The 19,179-nt window shown below is 36.4% G+C and overlaps 1 protein-coding gene across 1 annotated transcript in view; it reads left to right on the forward strand.

The window, feature by feature from the left end:
- The window catches only part of PTPN22 (protein tyrosine phosphatase non-receptor type 22), a 46,197-nt gene that overhangs the window by 8,121 nt on the left and 18,897 nt on the right, over positions 1 to 19,179 (forward strand). The window contains exons 2-11 of the mRNA XM_081026019.1: positions 2,342 to 2,450; positions 2,717 to 2,793; positions 2,951 to 3,046; positions 3,466 to 3,504; positions 4,642 to 4,713; positions 4,832 to 4,891; positions 5,515 to 5,657; positions 6,140 to 6,206; positions 7,028 to 7,105; positions 9,532 to 9,618. Of these exons, the coding sequence (XP_080882145.1) occupies positions 2,342 to 2,450; positions 2,717 to 2,793; positions 2,951 to 3,046; positions 3,466 to 3,504; positions 4,642 to 4,713; positions 4,832 to 4,891; positions 5,515 to 5,657; positions 6,140 to 6,206; positions 7,028 to 7,105; positions 9,532 to 9,618 (828 nt within the window). The remainder of the gene's footprint in view (positions 1 to 2,341; positions 2,451 to 2,716; positions 2,794 to 2,950; positions 3,047 to 3,465; positions 3,505 to 4,641; positions 4,714 to 4,831; positions 4,892 to 5,514; positions 5,658 to 6,139; positions 6,207 to 7,027; positions 7,106 to 9,531; positions 9,619 to 19,179) is intronic.

Below are 19,179 nucleotides of genomic sequence, written 5' to 3' on the forward strand. Positions count from 1 at the left end.
TGCATAAAGGTTTTGTCCCTTGGGGAAGTCGTGATTGGCTTGAATCAGTTCCCTATTGTAATGTATGGGATTCACAGATTTTGACATTAACAAGCTTTACTTCTTTTACTTCCACACCTAACTAATAAAAGCTATGGGTTGGCCCGATTTGGGGCTCAGTCCTATTTGGGGCTCAGTCCTTGAGACTTGAGTCCCTTGGTCCTGCTTGCACTCTACTCTTGTCCACTGTCTTTCTTAACCTTGTGCCTCCCTTCTCGCTTCCCACTGCTCTTGTTGTGCAGGACGTGACATACTTCCAGGACTTTTTTTTCCAAGTCAAGATGTCCTTTCAATCTTAGTTGTGGAGGGCGCAGCTCAGCTCCAGGTCCAGTTGCGGTTGTTAGTTACAGGGGTTGTACTTCCGGGACTTTTTTTTCAAGTCAAGTTAGTTGTGGAGGGTGCAGGTCCAGTTGCTGTTGTTAGTTGCAGGGGACACTGCCCACCATCCCTTGCAGGAGTCAAGCCAGCAACGTGGTGGTTGAGAGCCCACTGGCCCATGTGGGAATCGAACCGGCAGCCTTCGGAGTTGGGAGCACGGAGCTCTAACCGCCTGAGCCACCGGGCCGGCCCCACTGACGTTGTTTTGAGCATGAGAGAGAGACTCATAAGGAAAGCAATATTTTAGTAAGACTAAATTGGCATAATTGTGCCTAATGGTTGCAATGGAGAAAGACAGAAAATTGTGAAGATAAGAAACAACTGTAACAGTTCAAGCTTTAAGGGAAAGGGCCTGATTTAAGGAATCAGTGGTGGGCATAGGAAGGAATATTGATGCGAGGTATTGTATGGAAAGAATCAGTGGAACTTGCTGACTGAATTATGGGAAGGGGGGAACCAAAAGTGACTCTCAGTTTCTAGAGTATGGTTACCTGGCCTAAAGATAGCGCTGTTAGCATTAAAAGTGGGAACAATGATGATTTTGGTTTTGAATGTGCTGAGTTTGAGGCTGTAATAAGATACCCAAGTGGAAATGTCTAGGACATGGGTAGGAATTGAGGACTGGAATTTCATAGTTGAATCTCTGTATAGACATTTGAGACTTATCCAATAGGAGTTGCGATTATAATTCAATTTTAATCAGTTAAATTAAAAAACACACTGGTATGTCTACTGTAAGAGTGTATGATGTCTCTGATCAACTGTTAATAGTGAGAGATGAGCAGAGAGTTGAGGACTTAACTTTGGAACTTTGGATAATTCACAATTAGATAGAAACAGAGTCAGTAAGAAAGAGTGAGAAGTGGGAAAGAGAAGTCAGAGAAGAAAGAGGAGAACCAAGACAATGTAGACTAATAAGGGCCAAAGAAGGAGGAAATTTCAAGAAGGAAGTTAAATGGAATGAAAACTGAGTAGACACAGAGGGAGCGGACCCAAAGGAAGTAATTAATGGTCTCTGTGTGACCGATTCACTATTCAATAGTGGGCAAATAATAAAAACTTATTTTCTGTAGTTAAATTCAACAAATATTTATTGGCCACCACAGACGGTTTTCCCTTAATCTTTCTTAAATTGAGTAAGGGTTCACAAAGGTCAGACCTATTAAATGTGGTTTCTTTGAATGATAAGGGTATTAAACAAAATTTGGGACAAGGTTGATTTATAAGAAGGAGCTAAAGATGAATTATCATTTCCTCCGGCCTGAAATTTTGGTCTGTAGCATAATGCTGGCAAATGGGAATAATTTTAAGGAGTTACTTCACTATCTTGCGAAATCTTGTTCAGCCATATTATGCTAAACCTTGGCTGGCCCAGATCATATCCTTCCAACAGAATCTGATACTATTTAAACAGAATCTGATACTATTTATTGTTTGGTTGAGAGGTGGGTTTGACATTTGGGTCATAGAAAAAAAAAAGACTACTTTTGAGACTGAATCTTTGAAATTTTGCTAGATATGGAGGGATTTTTTGCAGTTTAAGCTCCATTTCTACTAGAAATAGTCCTGTAATAGCTGTAAAGAAAGTAAATGAAACTTGTAGTATCCGATCCTTTGGGTGGAACATATAGTTTGTTTTCAGAAGATCCTGTTCTTTTTTTTTTTAAATGTTCATCAGTTTCACCTCTAAGTTTTAGCTGTTTGTGGCTTAACTGCATTAAGTGTGACCATTTCACTTCTCCAAATGTCACTGGTCTCTGCTGTCCTTGTACTCTGGGGCTCTGTCCTGAATCAAGTCAGCCCTGGAGGGTGCTGAAAGCGCTACCGTGGACTGTTTGGTTAGTGGAGAAGAAAAACTCTCTGGAGATAGCTTCTTACCTCTCTTTTTCCCCAGGAAGATTTAATTGTTGGCATTTTATTACAGAAGCTGAAAAGACAATCCACCAAATACAAGGCAGACAAAACCTATCCCACCACTGTAGCAGAGAGGCCCAAGAATATCAAGAAAAACAGATATAAGGATATCTTGCCCTGTAAGTCTCATTTCTCCTTATAAACTAGCACCTTCTCCCAAATTCAGTTAATTCCTACCTCTTTTTACCCATTGGTTGCTGTTCTTAATTCTGGAACATGGCTTTGGCGAGGTAGGTTGTACCATTTATGACTACAAAAGTACACTCACTCACTCACTCTTCAAACACTTGTGAGCACCCACTATTCACAGGGTCAGTCCCTGACTTACAGGAAACCCTCTAACTAAGTCCTCTTAATTATACCCTATCTTTCTTTTGTATTATAGATGATCATAGCCGAGTAGAGTTATCCCTGATAACCTCCGATGAGGATTCCAGTTACATCAATGCCAACTTCATTAAGGTAAGCTCCATATTCCATGTTCTCCCAGGACCTAGGTAGGGGGTGGGATGCCAGACCATATTTCTCTGGGTATCTAAATAAAAGGGGGGAAATCCACTAGGCAAGAAGAAAAGGATGTTATCTGTAGTCACCCCATGTCATTTCTGTCCCCCTTCAGGGAGTCTATGGACCCAAGGCTTACGTTGCTACTCAGGGACCTTTGCCTACCACTCTCCTGGACTTCTGGAGGATGATTTGGGAATACAGTGTCCTGGTAAGAGCAGAGCTACCTTACTTACTATGTTCTCTTGTTTCTAGGGATAGAGGGGGTAGGAAGCCAGAAGTGTGACTGAGATTTACTGTGTATTAAAATTCGTGCACATTTTGGTCAGTCACTAGAATTTTGGGCACTTTTTAGTCAAAATCACAATATCACTCTTTTTCAAGGAAATGAAAGTTCTCATCTTGACAGGCTCATTTGTTAATAAGAATTGACTCATTTGAATAGAGAAAAGGGAAGTGAGGACAGAAAGAAGAAAGGGCAGGAGCAACAGTTAATAATTTATCAAGATTTCTTTTTTAGTTAAAAAACAAAACAGAAAAGAATAATTCATACTTTCTGACCCTGGGACCCATGTATTAACTGCCCTTTCTGGCTATATCAATGTTTATGTTTCTATTTCATTCCCCCAGATCATTGTTATGGCATGCATGGAGTTTGAAATGGGGAAGGTGAGTTCTTTCTAGTATATCTAAAGGTAAAGGAAAGAAGAAAAAGAAGGGGGAAAATTGGTAGCAAACTGTCCTTTAGTGTAACTAGTTAAAAATCAAGCTCATCTTACTGTTTTCCAGTGACTCTCAAAGCTTTTTTTGTTTTTACCCCTAAGGATCCCTTTTGTCCATTTTCCTGGTAGATTCTGTGTTTTAAAGTGAAAATAAGGTATGCTTTTTGAAGTAACAATTCATCTTCCCATTTTCACTAGTCACACATCTTTAATTGCCAGTCAGACCTTCTAACCCTGTGTTTCCAACATGGCATCCATTAATCACATGCGGCTATTGAGCACCTAAAATATGGCTAGTGTGACCGAGGAACTCAATTATTTCATTTTATTTTATGAATTTAAATTTAAAAACTGATATTTAATTTATTGGAAAACTTTATGTTTGGAACAACTTGGATATGTGACTCATTTTCAACTATCCATTTTATGACATCTAAATGGAAAGAAAATATCCATGAAAATTTAGCATATTAAATGAGATGCACTATAAGTATTAAAAACCCACTGGATATTGAAGACTTTGTTTAGCATGTCCAATATCTAATGACTGTTTCATATTGATCACATGTTGAAAAATTTTTTGATATATTGGCTAAGTAAGATACATTATTAAAATTAATTTTACCTTGTTTTTTCATTTTTGAATGCGGCTATTAGAAAATTTAAAATTACATATGTAGTTCATATTATATTTCTATTGAACAGCATTCTTCTAACGCATGGTTGCCATCTTGAGTTGACGCAATTCCAGTTAAAACCAAGGGAATGTGGTGTTTCAGGGAGGCTGTGCAGCTTTTCGTAGACATATGATTTCTGTTACTCTTTTTGAAATACTGAAAGTATCAGATCCCTGTTTCTACTTTTTCAGACTTCTGAGAAGTCTGTAATTTATATTTCCTTTAATGGTTGTTTTCCCATCCTTGGAGATTCTAGACCATGACATTAGAGTTGGAGCTCAAGGGGATTAGAAGTTCCTAACTCAAGGTGAAGCACACACAGCTTCTGAATGAGGATGTGGGTTTTCTTATCCAGAGGACACTAGACTATATGGAGGGAAATCACTATATTCTGCTTTGTGCAACAGAAAAAATGTGAGCGCTATTGGACTGAGCCAGGAGAGAAGCCACTGCAACTGGGCCCTTTTTCCATATCCTGTGTAAGTATGACGCCTGTTTCCATTATGGCCGAGCAAATGCACCAGGAAAATAGTCTTACAGAGAGCATTCTTTGAATCTTAGCCTTTGAAATAACTCATATTTTAATTTACTTTTTAGGAAGCTGAAAATAAAAAATCGGAATACATAATCAGGACTCTAAAAGTCAAGTTCAACAGTGTAAGTATAGCCCAGGAGCAGTAAACTCAAAAGCTTGCAGCGATCACGCAGATAAATAACATGTGTGTGATTCAGTCTGGGCATAAGACGGGAGGATAGGGGGTGGTGGGGGGGGGCATGGGGGGAGCGGGAGGCTTTGATGTTCTGGGAAAATCTTCCTAGTCAGAAGAGACCTTTGGTGTAATCTGTGCTCCCCAGTCTATTTCACACCATGGCACCCATATAAAATGATAGTCCCTGTAGAGGCTGTATAGTGACCACAGACTGGGAACCAACTCAAGAGTTCAGGCTGCCCAGTCTCTCTAAGGCCAAAGGATTTACTATATCAGCATGCCTGTGACCCATTTTAAGTTTCCCAGTTGGGAAGCCCTAGTTTGGACTGTCTTCATATCTACCTCCTCTGGTGAGTGGGGCAGATAGGGACAGGCCAGTGGTAAGTGACCTAACGTCACCTTTAATTGTTCTTAAAAGGCGTGTGGTCACTAGAGGTCTGCGGGGAAGAAAGAAGCATAAATTGCAAAAAGGATGTAGATGCTGCTTAGTCAGAATATTCTTGTGGCAGAATGAGGTGGATGGAGTCGTTGAACTCTCCTTTTATTCTGGCTTTTTTTTTTTTTTAATAGGAAACTCGAACTATCTACCAGTTTCATTACAAGAATTGGCCAGACCATGACGTGCCTTCATCTATAGACCCTATTCTGGAGCTCATCTGGGATGTACGTTGTTACCAAGAGGACGACAGTTTTCCCATATGCATTCACTGCAGGTAGGATGCTGGTGTATGAACCTCCTACCCAGAACTGCCCCAAATGTCCCGTCTGGCCAGGACTCCTGCCTTAACTGAAGGAAGACTGGCTTTGTTAGGAATTAAAGTGGCATGAGCACACAGGATGTAGGCTTCTGACCCTCACCCCACTTTCTCCAGGTGATCAGAAAGGAATGGAGCTTGGAAATGAGAGGGATTGAACGAAAAAGGTCAATCACAGAAACAAACTATAAGAAATTCGATCTGATCATTACATTAATATTGTTCTGATACGTTACTTTTGAACAGTACAGCTCTAGAGACCCTTGCTGTGCGAAGTTTCAGTGTGGTGTGTGGCAATTTGCGAACATGCTCTGAGAAATGGTGGGGTTTAGAAAGTTCCAGTGCCTCCACATTTATTCCTCACATCTGCTGGTGAAATTTTCCAGCTATGATCCACCCTCTGCAACTCAACATGCTATTACTGTGATCTTTCATTTCAGTGCCGGCTGTGGAAGAACTGGGGTTATCTGTGCTATCGATTATACATGGATGTTGCTAAAAGATGGGGTGAGTCTCTGTTGGCAGGCACTTCCCAGTTGTTTACGCTGCTACTCTGAGACTTAGCAATGGTCTGGTTAAACATCTATCTCCACAATTCATCTTTTCTAGAATACGTAAATATTCTAGCCCTGCTTCATCAGGTGATTGAATTAGTTCCTAAGTTGGTAGTTCTCAAAGTGTGGTCCCCAGACGACCATCATCGTCGTCATCACCTGAGAACTTGTTAGAAATGCAAACATTTGGGCCCGGCCTGAGGTGAATTGACGCAGAAGCTTCTGGAGTCGGGGTGGGGAGGGCAGCAAACTCTCCAACTGCTTCTGATGGATGGTATAGTTTGAGGACCATTGTCCTAAGTCACACAGTCACCCCTTTATCCAAACTGCTTTAGTACATGGACTCAATTTACCACATTCAAACTTTGTGTTCCAATCTATTCAGCGTTTTGTAAAAATCTAATAAGAAGTGGGAAGTTTAAGATACGGACTTTAGGCCTACCAGCCAACTTCTTTTATTTTGTAAAACTCTCGTACTTGCTCATCTACTGAGCATTCTCCCTCATTATATTCTTAACTTTAGACATTTGATAAGCCCATGTGAAATCATCCTGAAGAGTTTCTTAAGTATTCTCTAAGACCAGGCTGTAAATCATGGTGTAGTGATGAGAATAGTCATTAGTTTTAAAAATATATCCATTTTCTAATATTATTCCATATTAGGAGAGCAGATATCATGGAAGTAACAAGATTCTGAGAAAGTGGCAATAATTTATTAACAAAGATAGGAACAAAGAAGTAAGTTGTTTTTTTTCTTCTTCTTCTTTTTGACAGATAGTTCCTGAGAACTTCAGTGTTTTTAGTTTGATCCAGGAAATGCGAACACAGAGGCCTTCATTGGTTCAAACTCAGGTATGGACTATGGTGAATGGATCATAACATGTGTCTTAGCGTTGCTCCTCCTCTGTTTAATAGTAAGACATCCAGAAACAGCCAACTGCTTACCTAACACCAATTTACTATTGTATTCATCCATTCCCATTTCCTTTATCTCTGAATATCCCAGTATTTTTTCTGTATCCCTTGCCTTTGGTCAAATTCCTTTCATTCCTTATATTTTACTATCTGGAAAATATTAAGAAAGCAATATAATATTTCTTACAAAAGGATGTTGAAAAAAAATTCAACGAATTGTTGGACTTATGAGAAAGAAATAGCTGGTCAGGTTAACTTCAAAGTATGTAGTAATAATTCATTTCTGAAACTATAGAAAATCAGAGATATCTTCTACTTCAGGACGTGGTAACAGAATCTGGAGCATGCAGTCTATATGCTCATTTGAGGAAATAATGAAAAATGAAAGTAAAATCAACCATAATTCTATCACCTAGAGGTAGACACTGTTACTATTTTTCTGTAGTCTCTCCTAGTTCTTATTGTATGCAAACTTTAAAAAATCCATAATATGTGTCACAATATTTTCACCCATCCCAGATTGCTCACACTTGTTCACTCCATTATAATGCTCTTCCCCTGTTTTCTTCTCTCCAACTCAAGTTGTCCCTCCTAGGTGACACATTCCCAGCCCAAATCTCTCACTTTCTACAATATTAATTTCACCCATATTTCCTTACCAAAAATTTTACCCATATTTCTAAATGGTCTCCATCTTTAAGATACAGTTTAGTACTCACTGATTCATTCACTCATCAAACATTTATTGATATTAATTTAAGTAACAGACACTTTTGCATAGTTTGTTAGAACTACGTTTTACTGCTTAAATAGCAAAACCTTAACGTGTGTAAAGCACTTAACAAATGAACTTGCACATAGGGTTAGAGGTAAAACAATCGATAGTGGCAGTTCAAATATTTTCATCTAGCAGTTGTAAATTGAGGGGAAAAAATGAAGAGGTATTATAATGTAAACCTTCTGTCTGGCCCACACAGGTTTTCCACTAATAGCCAGTGGAAAAAATAATTTTTTTCATGTGTTGACTGTAGGTGTTTTCTATATTCAACCTATGAGGGGGAAAATTTATGTGAAATGAAAACATTAGCTGATTTAGTGGAGTCAGACTTAAAAGAAAGCTGATCCATATTAAGTGTATAAAGACTCCAGGAAGTATGCAACCTACTTGTAAGAGTATAATATTAAATTATAATCCTGAATCAATCAATAAATATACCCCATTTCAGAAAAAGGCCATTTCAGGCCTATTTTTAAGAGTTGGAAGATAGCTGAAACAGTTTTAAGTTAGCTTTCATATTTTGGCATTATCAATGACTGGCTGAACACGTATCTTACCCGTTGCAGCTGCTTTTTCTGACACTCCTCTAACCAGGAAGTAGCACACTAACCAGATGAGTGCTTCCTGTGTGACTCTTCTCTGTTCTTTAAAAAATTAAACAGTGTACCTACCAATGGCTGCATTGGGTGAACAGACTCTGAATTGTTCTCCTGTTACAATTATCTTTGGAAAAAGTTGTGCTTCATTTGTATAAAATTGTGTAAAGTGTCAGGGGAAACCAGAATAGGCCCATTCAGATGAAAAGTAGACCCCAAATCAAATGCTTGAGTAGGTTCAGAAGCAAAAATGGAGTAGTAAAAACCTACAAACCTTGTAATTTGTAAAGGTCTGATTTCTCTATGGTGAAATCCTTTTGTAACCACAAATTTCCAAACTCTATTCAGTGGTCTGCTTTCCTTTGATGTCTTTGCTAGAAGAGAATTTCATCAGCTTGTTCTAAGGGCACTAAACTAAGAGTCAGAAGATTCAAGTTCTAACCCAAGTCCTGGAAATTACTTCTGAATGACCTTGGACAAATTGCCTATAAACAGGGGTAATAGTCTAGCTTGTTCATAGATCAATTGTGAGGGTCAAGTTAAATAATACATATTGAAGTTATCTAACTACCCATCAACCACAATCTACCTTTTTCAAGAAAATGTGAAGGTGGCTTACAAAAAATGCATCCAGTATGAAATAAAAATTTTTAAATGTGAGAGAGGAAAACAGAATGAGAGGAATGAGGGTGGAGGGAAAGATAAGTAAGAAAGTGGGGTTAAAACATAAAAATCATACTTCAAGGTCCTTGTATATTAGCTAGAAGTATATCAAATATTTAGCTGTTTCTAGCAGCCTAGAAGTGCTTTGAAATTTGAAATGGGCTACACAAACAGAAGGCATTGTAATTAAACTAGTATTGATGATCTTTTCAGGTCTGCTATCCTAGGATGTGATTGGTGTTCATAGTTCACCAAGATTTTTGTTTCTGTAGTTTACCAAGTCTTTTCCTTTGTTTTCCATTGTCCTGGATTGTGGCGCTCTTTAGGAACAATATGAACTGGTCTACAAAGCTGTCTTAGAATTATTTAAGAGGCAGATGGATATTATCAGGGATAAACACTCTGGAACACAGGTAAGCTTTAAAGTTGATATTTTGTCAATTTTTTTAAAAAGTATTTGATTTTGGTGAATAGATCTCAGATTAGTTGCAGGACTTAGCTTATTATTTATCATCACAACTAAATTGGAGTGTCAGGTGTGCATGGGCTGTGTTGCAAATCTGGAGGACAAATTAATCGACATGCTTTAACTTAGAAAAGTCATATTTTGGTTAACCTATCGCATACAAGTTTCAGCTAAATTCAGAAATAATATGAGTAAGTGAAAGGGCAAACATATATTCTGTTCCCATGTTTTAGAAAGTTGTGTGGCAAGTTAGAAGTGAGAATGACAATTACGAAGTAAAATCATAATTGAGTACTGATATATTTTTCAGGTTATTTTTGCCTCGTTTTGATTGTGTATGTCTCATCGAATTTTGAGAATATTTTAGAATATCCAAAGGTCTTAGGTATAAAAACAATTATGATTTGACCAAATTCCAATGTAAAAATATTGAGTATTCTATGATATGCTATTTTGATCTCATCATAGAAATTGATAAGTGAAGTACTGTGTAATCACAAAGTATTAGATTTTGAACAAACCTTAAGAAGACAAAAATTACTGATTTATTTTCCAGGGTATATGCAATATATACATATTAAATTAATTTTTAATATCACATTTTGGATTGTTAATCTGGAAATATTCACTAAGGACCTACTGCTTTCACAGCATTAGAAATACAAAGCTTGGGGCAGCCGGTTGGCTCAGCTGGTTAGAGCGCAGTGCTCATAACACCAAGGTCACTGGTTCAGGTCCCACCTGGGCCACTGGGACTGCGCCCTCTACAACTAGATTGAAAACGACTTGACTTGGAGCTGATGGGTCCTAGAAAAACACACTGCTCTCCAATATTCCCTAAAAAAAAAAAAAATACAAAGCTTATAAGAGATAACCCTGATCATAACTCTTAATAAGTTCATGATGAAGCAGGGGGAGGGAAAGAAAGCCAGAAAAACTGTTGAAGCAAGGGAACGAACTAAGCAAACAGTTAATGTCAACTCCAGAGAGAAATAATATGATGGAAGATCATGGAAATCAGACTATAGTTGCCAGAAAATGTCAGTTTTGTCTTAGTTGTGCCTATTTCATTGGCTAGTACTCCCTTAACAAGGTTAAATAATAGAGGTCATATGGACAACCTAATTTTAATGGGTAAGATTCTTAAGTTTCACTTCTAAGTGTGATGCTGACTTCATTGGAGATATGCATTTTTTAATTGTTTGAAGAAAGTATTAATTGATTCTTTGTTAAGAATTTTTTTCAGAAAGAAGGTTTATTTCTGTTAGTTGCATATTTTTGCATTTACGGAATGATCCCATGGATTTTCTCCTTTAACCGATTAATAAAGTCATATCATTGGATTTGTTCATATCAAACCATTCTTGTATTCTTAGAAGAAACCCTTCTTAAACAAAGAATGTTCGTTTAATGTGTTGCTGGAATATGTGGGCTGATATTTTCTGTAGGTTCCAGGAAATGTCAATACTCAAATTTAGCCCAGTGGCAGTGCCTTGGCTCCAGGCAGCTAGGTTGTTTGGAGTGCGTCCTTTGTCAGTAAATGGTAACATGGGAATATGGTTCAAGCCCCCACAAAGGAAACTGGTTAAAGCTCACCAAGGAAAACTTCTGTTTCTGGGAAGATCGAGTAGACCTACTTTTCCCTATTCCTCCCAGTAAGTGCAACTAGTAACCCTGGACATCATATATAAAACAAATATAAGAAGACAGATCAACTAGGGATTTTGAGACCCAAGGAAAGACATAATGGTGAGTTCTTTGGGTTTTTCCTTTGCCTCGTATATCTCAGATTTGGAACTGAAGACTCCAATAAGCTGGAAATGCCAGTGGAGCAGAGAAAACAAGACCCAACAAGAGCCTGTTCTCTCTAGCCAGAGGACCAGGAAAGGAGCAGCCCAGCAAGACATAAAACTTTCAGATAACAATCACTGTACTCCAGTCAACACCGAAGAAAAAAAATGGCCCCCAACCCCACCCTTGCCAGCAAAGGCTGAGTAGATTCCTACCCTCGCAAGACTATAACAAAGTGCTTGGGTGATGTGAGAGAAGGTCAAGTAGAGAGCTAGGACTTTCAGCCCCACTGGCCTGTAATGAGGTTTCCCTGCAATGACAGTGGAGACTACATGGGGAGCCTGAGTTTCCACCCGGCAGTAAGTGGCACCCCAATGCCTTCCCACTGAAATCGGGTCAGAGGAGGCCTAGTGGAGAGGCAGGACTTTTACCATCATTCAGCAGTAAGGAGACCACCCCCACCACAATGTCAAAAATGACACGGGAGCCTTTCCCATGGTATCTCTCCTTGAGTGTCAACAGAGGTTAAGTGAGGAGACCAGTGGAGGTAGAATCCACCTGGTAGTAAGGCATAGCACCCCCTTCTCTTGTCAGAATGGAATAAAACAAACAAACAAACAAATACACGAAAACCCAGTTAAATGAGAAGATTTAACTAAGATCCACAGCCTCATATCTCAAACCAAATGAATAAAAGACAATCAATAGATGACAGCACTGAGATGACAAAGACGTTAGAATTATCTGACAGATTTTAAAGCAGCCCCGATAAGAATGCTTCAATGAGCAATTACAGACATGCTAACGACAAATGAACAAATAGAAAGGCTCAGCAAAGAAATGGAAAGACTCAGGAAAGAAACAGAAGATATAAAGAACTGAATGGAAATTTTAGAACTGAAAAATATAGTAACTGAAACAAAATATCTCAGTAGATGGGTTCAACATCAGAATACAGGGACAGAAGAAAGAGTTAATGAACTAGAAGAGAGAACAATGGAAATCACCCAGTCTGACTAACAGAAAAAAATAGACTGGAAAAAAAACAAACACAAAAACACACAGAACCTCAGGGAACTAAGGGACTATTAAAGACAAAACAAACAAACAAAAAACCCCATAGTATTTGTGTTATCAAAGTCCAAGAAGCAGAGGAGAAAAAAGGCAAGGCTAAAAAAGGTACTAAAAGACTCATCATAATTAAACTTCTGAAAACTAACGGTAAAAATTAGAGGAAGCAGTTAGAGAAAAATGATCTTAACTGTAGGAGGAAAACAATTAGGATTACAATAGATTTGTCATCAGAAACCATGGAGGCCCAAAGGAAGTGGCACAATACTTTTCAAATGCTGAAAGAAAAGAACTCTCGACCCCAAATCCTACACTCAGTGAAAATATCCTTCAGATGAAGGGGGAATCAAGGCAGTCTCAGATGAAGAAAAACTAAGAGAATTTGTCACCTGTAGACCTACCCTCAAAAAATGACAGTTTCCTAAATAGAAAGGAAATGATGAAAGAAGGAAGAACATAGTAAGCAAAAACATGGGTAATGTAACAGGTTTTCCTTCTCTTTAGTTTTCTAAAGTGTTTGATGATTGAAGCAAAACTGTCTGATGTGGTTTTAAATTAGAGGAAATATTTAAGACAATTGTACGTAGGGAACGGTTAGTAATGTAAAGGGAGGTAAGGTTTCTGTACTTGAACTAGTAAAAGGGTAACACCTGCAGATTGTGGTAAGTTATGTATATATAATGGAATACTTAGAGCCACAAATACAAAAGCTATATTAAGATATATCCTAAAAAAAACCCCACAACACTGTACATAATCAAAATGAAATTCTAAAAAAAATACAGGAAAAAGAAAAAGGCAGGATAAAGAGAAATAAGAAAAAGAGAAGAAACAGAAAACAAAAAATAGAATGGCAGACTTAAGCCCTAACATATCAATAATTACATTAAGTGTAAATGATATAACTACACCAATTAACAGACAGATTGGCAGAGTGTATTGAAAACAGTATCCAACTATATGCTGTATATTGGAAACACTTCAAATATATAGGCTGGTTTAAAGGATTGGAAAAAAGATATGTCATGTAAACATGAATAAAAAGAAATCACGAATAGCTATATTAGATAAAGTAGACTTCAAAGCGAGGGAAATTATCACAGACAGGGAGGGACATTATATAATGATAAAAGGGTTAACCCATCAATAAAACATAGCATCCTTAGTGTGATGGACCAAACAGAGTTGCAAATACATGAAGTAAAAAGTGATAGAACTGAAAGGAGAAATCCACAGTTAAAGTTGGACACCTCAATATCCCTCGTTCAATAACTAATAGAAAAACTCAACAGAAAATCAGCAGGAATATAAGGAGAACTCAATACCACCATCAACCAACAGCATCAATTTGATATTTATAGAACAGACCAACCAACAACACAAGGATACACATTCTTTTCAGGTGCTGATGGGACATTTACCAAGATGGACCATATCATGGGCCATTAAACAATGTGAAAAATTTTAAATAATTGAAATCATATAAAATGTATTCTCTGACCATAATGTAGTCAAACTAAAAGCCAACAACAGAAAGATAACAGGAAAACATCCAAATACTTGGAAACTAAACCACACTCTTTTAAATATCTGTTGAATCAAAGAGGAAGTTTCAAGGGAAATTAAAAACAAAACACATTGAACTGAATAAAAATGAAAATGTTTAAATTTGTGGGACCGAGTTACAGTAGTTCTGATAGGAACGTTTATAGCACTCTAAAAGCACCCATTAGAAAATAGTAAAAGTCTCAAATCAATAGTGTGAGCTCCCACTTTAAGAATCTAGAAAAAAGGAGCAAAGCAAACCGAAAGAAAACAGAGGAAGGAAATAATAAAGAGCAGAAATCAATGAAATTGAAAACAGAAAAACAGTAGAGAAAAATCAGTGAATCAAAGAGCTGATCTTTGAAAAGATCAGTGAAATTTACAAACCTCTAGGAAGACTAATGAAGAAAAAAATGGAGAAGATAAAAATTACCAATATCAGGAATGAAACAGTATATCTCTACAGGCTTTGCAGATACTGTGCTTCCCTGAAAATAAGACCTAGCCAGACAATCATCTCTAATGCGTCTTTTGGAGCAAAACTTAAAAAAGGACCCGGTATTATATTATATTATGTTATTTTATGTTATGTTTTGTTATATTATATTATATCATATCATATGACATATTATACCCAGTATTATATTATATTATATTATATTATGTTATGTTATATTACATTACATTACATTATATTATATTACGTTATATTAATTACACATGGTCTTATAGTAAAATAAGACCGGGTCTTATATTAATTTTTGCTCCAAAAGACGCATTAGAACTGATTGTCTGGCAAGGTCTTGTTTTCGGGGACACATGATATCAAAAGGATAATAAAGGAGTACAGTATGAACAACTCAAACACATTAAATTTCATCACTTGGACAAAATAGATTACTTCCTTGAAAAACACAAACTCAGCTCACTCAGCATGAGACAGATAATTTGAATAGCCCCATAATGATTAAGGAAACTGAATTTGTAATTTAAAAACTCCCAAAAAAGAAATCTCTAGGCCCACATAGTTCCACTTGAGAATTGTACCAAATATTTAAGGAACTATTAACACCAATCGTATACAATATGTACCAGAAAAACAGAAGAGGAGGAGACACTTTATCATTCATATTTTACCATTTTAACCAGTTTTAAGTGTACAATGCAGGGGCATTGATTACCTTCACATTGTGTGTGATGATCATTATTTATTTGCAGAAATTTTTCATCATCTGAAACAGAAACTCTCTGTGCCCCATACCCCAACCGCTAGTAACTTCTGTTCTGCTTTCTGTCTCTATGAATTTGCTTGCTCTAGGTACCTTATAGAAGTGGAGTCATGTACTATTTCTTTTGTATCTGGTTTAGTTCATGTAGCACGATGTTTCCAGGGTTCATTCATTTTGTAACATGTATCGGAATTTTATTCTTTTTGTGGCTGTAGAATATTCCATCCTGTGTATCTACCACATTTTACTTTTCTATTCATCCCTCAATGGACACTTGGTGGCTTCTACCTTTTGGCTATTGTGAACAATGCAGCTATGAAAAGTGGTGTACAAATATTTATTCCAATTTCTACTTTAAATTCTTTGGGGTATATACCCAGAAATGGAATTCCTGGATCATACAGTAATTCTATGTTTAATTTTTTAAGGTATTGTCATACTGCTTTTCATAGTGACTGCAAAATTTTACATTCCTACAGGCAATGCACAATTTTTCTACATCCTTGCCAACATGTAGTATTCTCTATTTTTTGTTTTGTTTCATTTTTTTAGATAATTGCCATCCTAGTGGCTATTTGTGTGCTTATTGGCCATTTGTATATCTTCTTTGGATAAATGTCTATCCAAGTCCTTTGCCCATTTTTTTCAAATAAATTTTTATTCTGGTAAAATATACATAAAATTTACCACCTTAAACAATTTTATATACATATAGATGCATGCACGCGCACGTGTTTGTGTGTGTGTATATATACATATATACATACATATGTATACATATAGATATAAATATTAATATACATATATATTTCAATGATATTATGTACATTCATATTGTTGTATAACCATCACCACCACCCATTTCCAGAACTCTTTTCATCTTGCCAAACTGAAACTCTAAACCCATTAAACAATAACTCCCCATTCCAGCCTTCCCCCACTGTCCGGGACAACCACCATTCTACTTTCTGTCTCTATGAATTTGACCTTGTATCAGTGGAATCATGATATTTGACCTTTTGTGTCTGGCTTATTTCAGTTAGCATAATGTTCTCAAGATTCATCAACGTTGTAACGTGTCAGAATTTCATTCCTTTTTAAAGCTGAATAATATTCCACTGTATGTATGTGCCACATTTTGTTTATTCGTCTATCAATGGATAATTGGTTTCCTTCCACCTTTTGACTATTGTCAATAATGTTATTAAGAACATAAATGTGTAAATATCTCTTTGTGTTCCTGCTTTCAATTCTTTTGGGTATATGTGGTAATTCTATGTTTAATTTTTTGAGGTACTGCCATACTGTTTTCCACAGTGGCTGCACTATTTTACATCACCTCCAAAAATGTTCAACGGTTCCAATTTCTCCACATCCTCGCCAACACTTATTTTCTGTTTTCATTGTGTTTTTTGTTTGTTTGTTTGTTTTTATGGTGGCCATCCTCATTGTGGTTCTCATTTGCATTTTCCTGATTAGTGATGTTTAACATCTTTTCATGAGTTCATTGGCCATTTGTATATCATCTTTGGAAAAATGTCTATTCAAGTCCTGGGTGCATTTTTGAACTGGTTTGTTTGATTGTTTGCTGTTGTTGAATTTTAGTTCTCTATATATTCTGGATTTTAATCCCTTAACAGATATGTGATTTGCAAATATTGTCTCCCATTCTATGGATTGCCCTTTTACTCTGTTTGATCATGTACTTTAATGCACAAAAGTTTTTAATTTTCATAACATCCAATTTGTTTATTTTTTACTTTTATCACTAGTACCTTTGGTATCATATTCAAGAAATTATTGCCAAATCCAATGTTATGAAGTTTTCTATGTTTTATTTCTCTTAAGAGTTTCATAGTTTTAACTCTTATACTTAGGTATTTAATCCAATTTGAGTTAATTTTTGTATCTGGTCTAAAGTAAGGATCCAACTTCATTCTTTTGCATGTGGATATTTAGTTTTCTCAGCACCATTTGTTGTAAAGACTGTCTTTTCTCCATTGAATGATCTTGGCATCCTCATTGAAAATCAAATGCCCACATATGTGTGTTTATTGCTAGGCTCTATTTTATTCCATTGGTCTATATGGTTGTCCTATACCAATACCACACTGTTTTATTACTGTAGCTTTGTGGTACATTTTGAAATCAGGAAGTGTGAGTCCACCAACTCTGCCCTTCTTTTTCTAGATTGTTTTGCCTATTCATTGTCCCTTGAAATTCCATTTGAATTTTAGGATGAGTTTTTTAATTTCTGCAAAAACACCATTGGGATTTTGAGAGGGATTGCATTGAATCTGCAGATCACTTTGGGTAATATTGTTACGGAAACAATGTTATATCTTCCACTCCATGAACACTGAATGTCTTTCCATTTATTCATGTCTTATTTTATTTCTGTCAGCAATGTTTTGTAGTTTTCAGTACACAAGTCTTTCATCTCCTTGGTTAAATTTATTCCTAAGTATTTTTGATGCTAATATAAATAGAATTGCTTTTAAAATTTTCTTTTCAGATTGTTTATTGCTATGTGTAGAAATACAACTAGTTTTTGTGTATTGATTTTGTATTCTCCAACTTTGCTGAATGTTTTTTTAGCTCCAGCATTGTGTGTGTGTGTGTATATGTGTAATCTTTCAATATATAAGATCATGTCAACTGCAAATGAAGATAACTTTACTTCCTCCTTTCCAATTTAGATGCCATTTATTATTTTTTCTTGCCTAATTGCTCTGGCTGGAACTTCCTGTGCTATGCTGACTAAAAGTGGAAAAAGTCAGCATCCTTATCTAATTCCTGATTTTAGGGGAAAAGCTTTCAGTATTTCACCATTGAATGTGATGTTAGCTGTGGATTTTTCACATGTGGGCTTTGAGGAAGTTCTCTCAACAAAATTCTTAGTTTGTTGAGTGTTTTTATCATCAATTTTGTTAAATGCTTTTTATCTACTTCAATCGATATGATCACTTAGGATGTTCCCCTCCTTCATTCTATTAATGTGGTATATTACATTGATTTTTGTATGTCGAATCATTCTTGCATCCCGCTTTGTCATGGTGTATAATTCTTTCGATATGCTGCTGAATTCAGTTTGCTAGTATTTTGTTGAGGACTTTTGCATCTGTATTCGTAAAGGATATTGGTCTGTAGTTTTCTTTTCCTTGTAGTGTCTTTGTCTGGCTTTGGTATCAGAATCATGCTTGGCAAATTGTTCCCTCCTCAATTTTTTGGCAGTTTGTGGAGGACGGGTGTTAACTTCCTTATATGCAGAGTTCACCAGTGAAACCATCTTGTCCTGGGCTATTCTTTGTTGAGAGGTCTTTTGATGACTAATTCAGTCTACTTACTGGTTGTAGGTCTATTCTGATTTTCTTTTTTTTTTTTCTGAATTAGTTTTGGTTGATCACATGTTTCTAGGAAGTTGTCCATTTCATCTAGGTTGTACAATTTGCTGGTGGACAATTGTTCATATTGTCTTAATGATACTTTTTATTTCTGTAAAATGAATAGTAATGTCCCACTTTTATTTCTGCATATTGAGATTTTAGTAATTTTTTTTCCTCAGTAAATCTAGCTAAAATTTTGTCAATTTTATTGGTGTTTCCAAAGGACCAATTTTTGATTTTGTTGAATTTCTCCACTGTTTTCTTAGCCTCCATTTAATTTATCTCTGCTCTAACCTTTAATATTTCTTTTCTTCTGCTAGCTTTGGGTTTAGTTTATTTTTTTCTTCTTTCTTAAGTTGTCAAGTTAAGTTACTGATTTGAAATCTTTCTTCTTTGTTAATGTAGGCACTTACCGCTATAAATTCCCTTCTGAGCCCTGTTTTCACTATATCCCCTACGTTTTGGTATGTTGTGTTTTCATTCATT

The sequence above is a fragment of the Rhinolophus hipposideros genome, assembly GCF_964194185.1.
Source record: "Rhinolophus hipposideros genome assembly, chromosome: 19".
Taxonomy (NCBI): Eukaryota; Metazoa; Chordata; class Mammalia; order Chiroptera; family Rhinolophidae; genus Rhinolophus; species Rhinolophus hipposideros.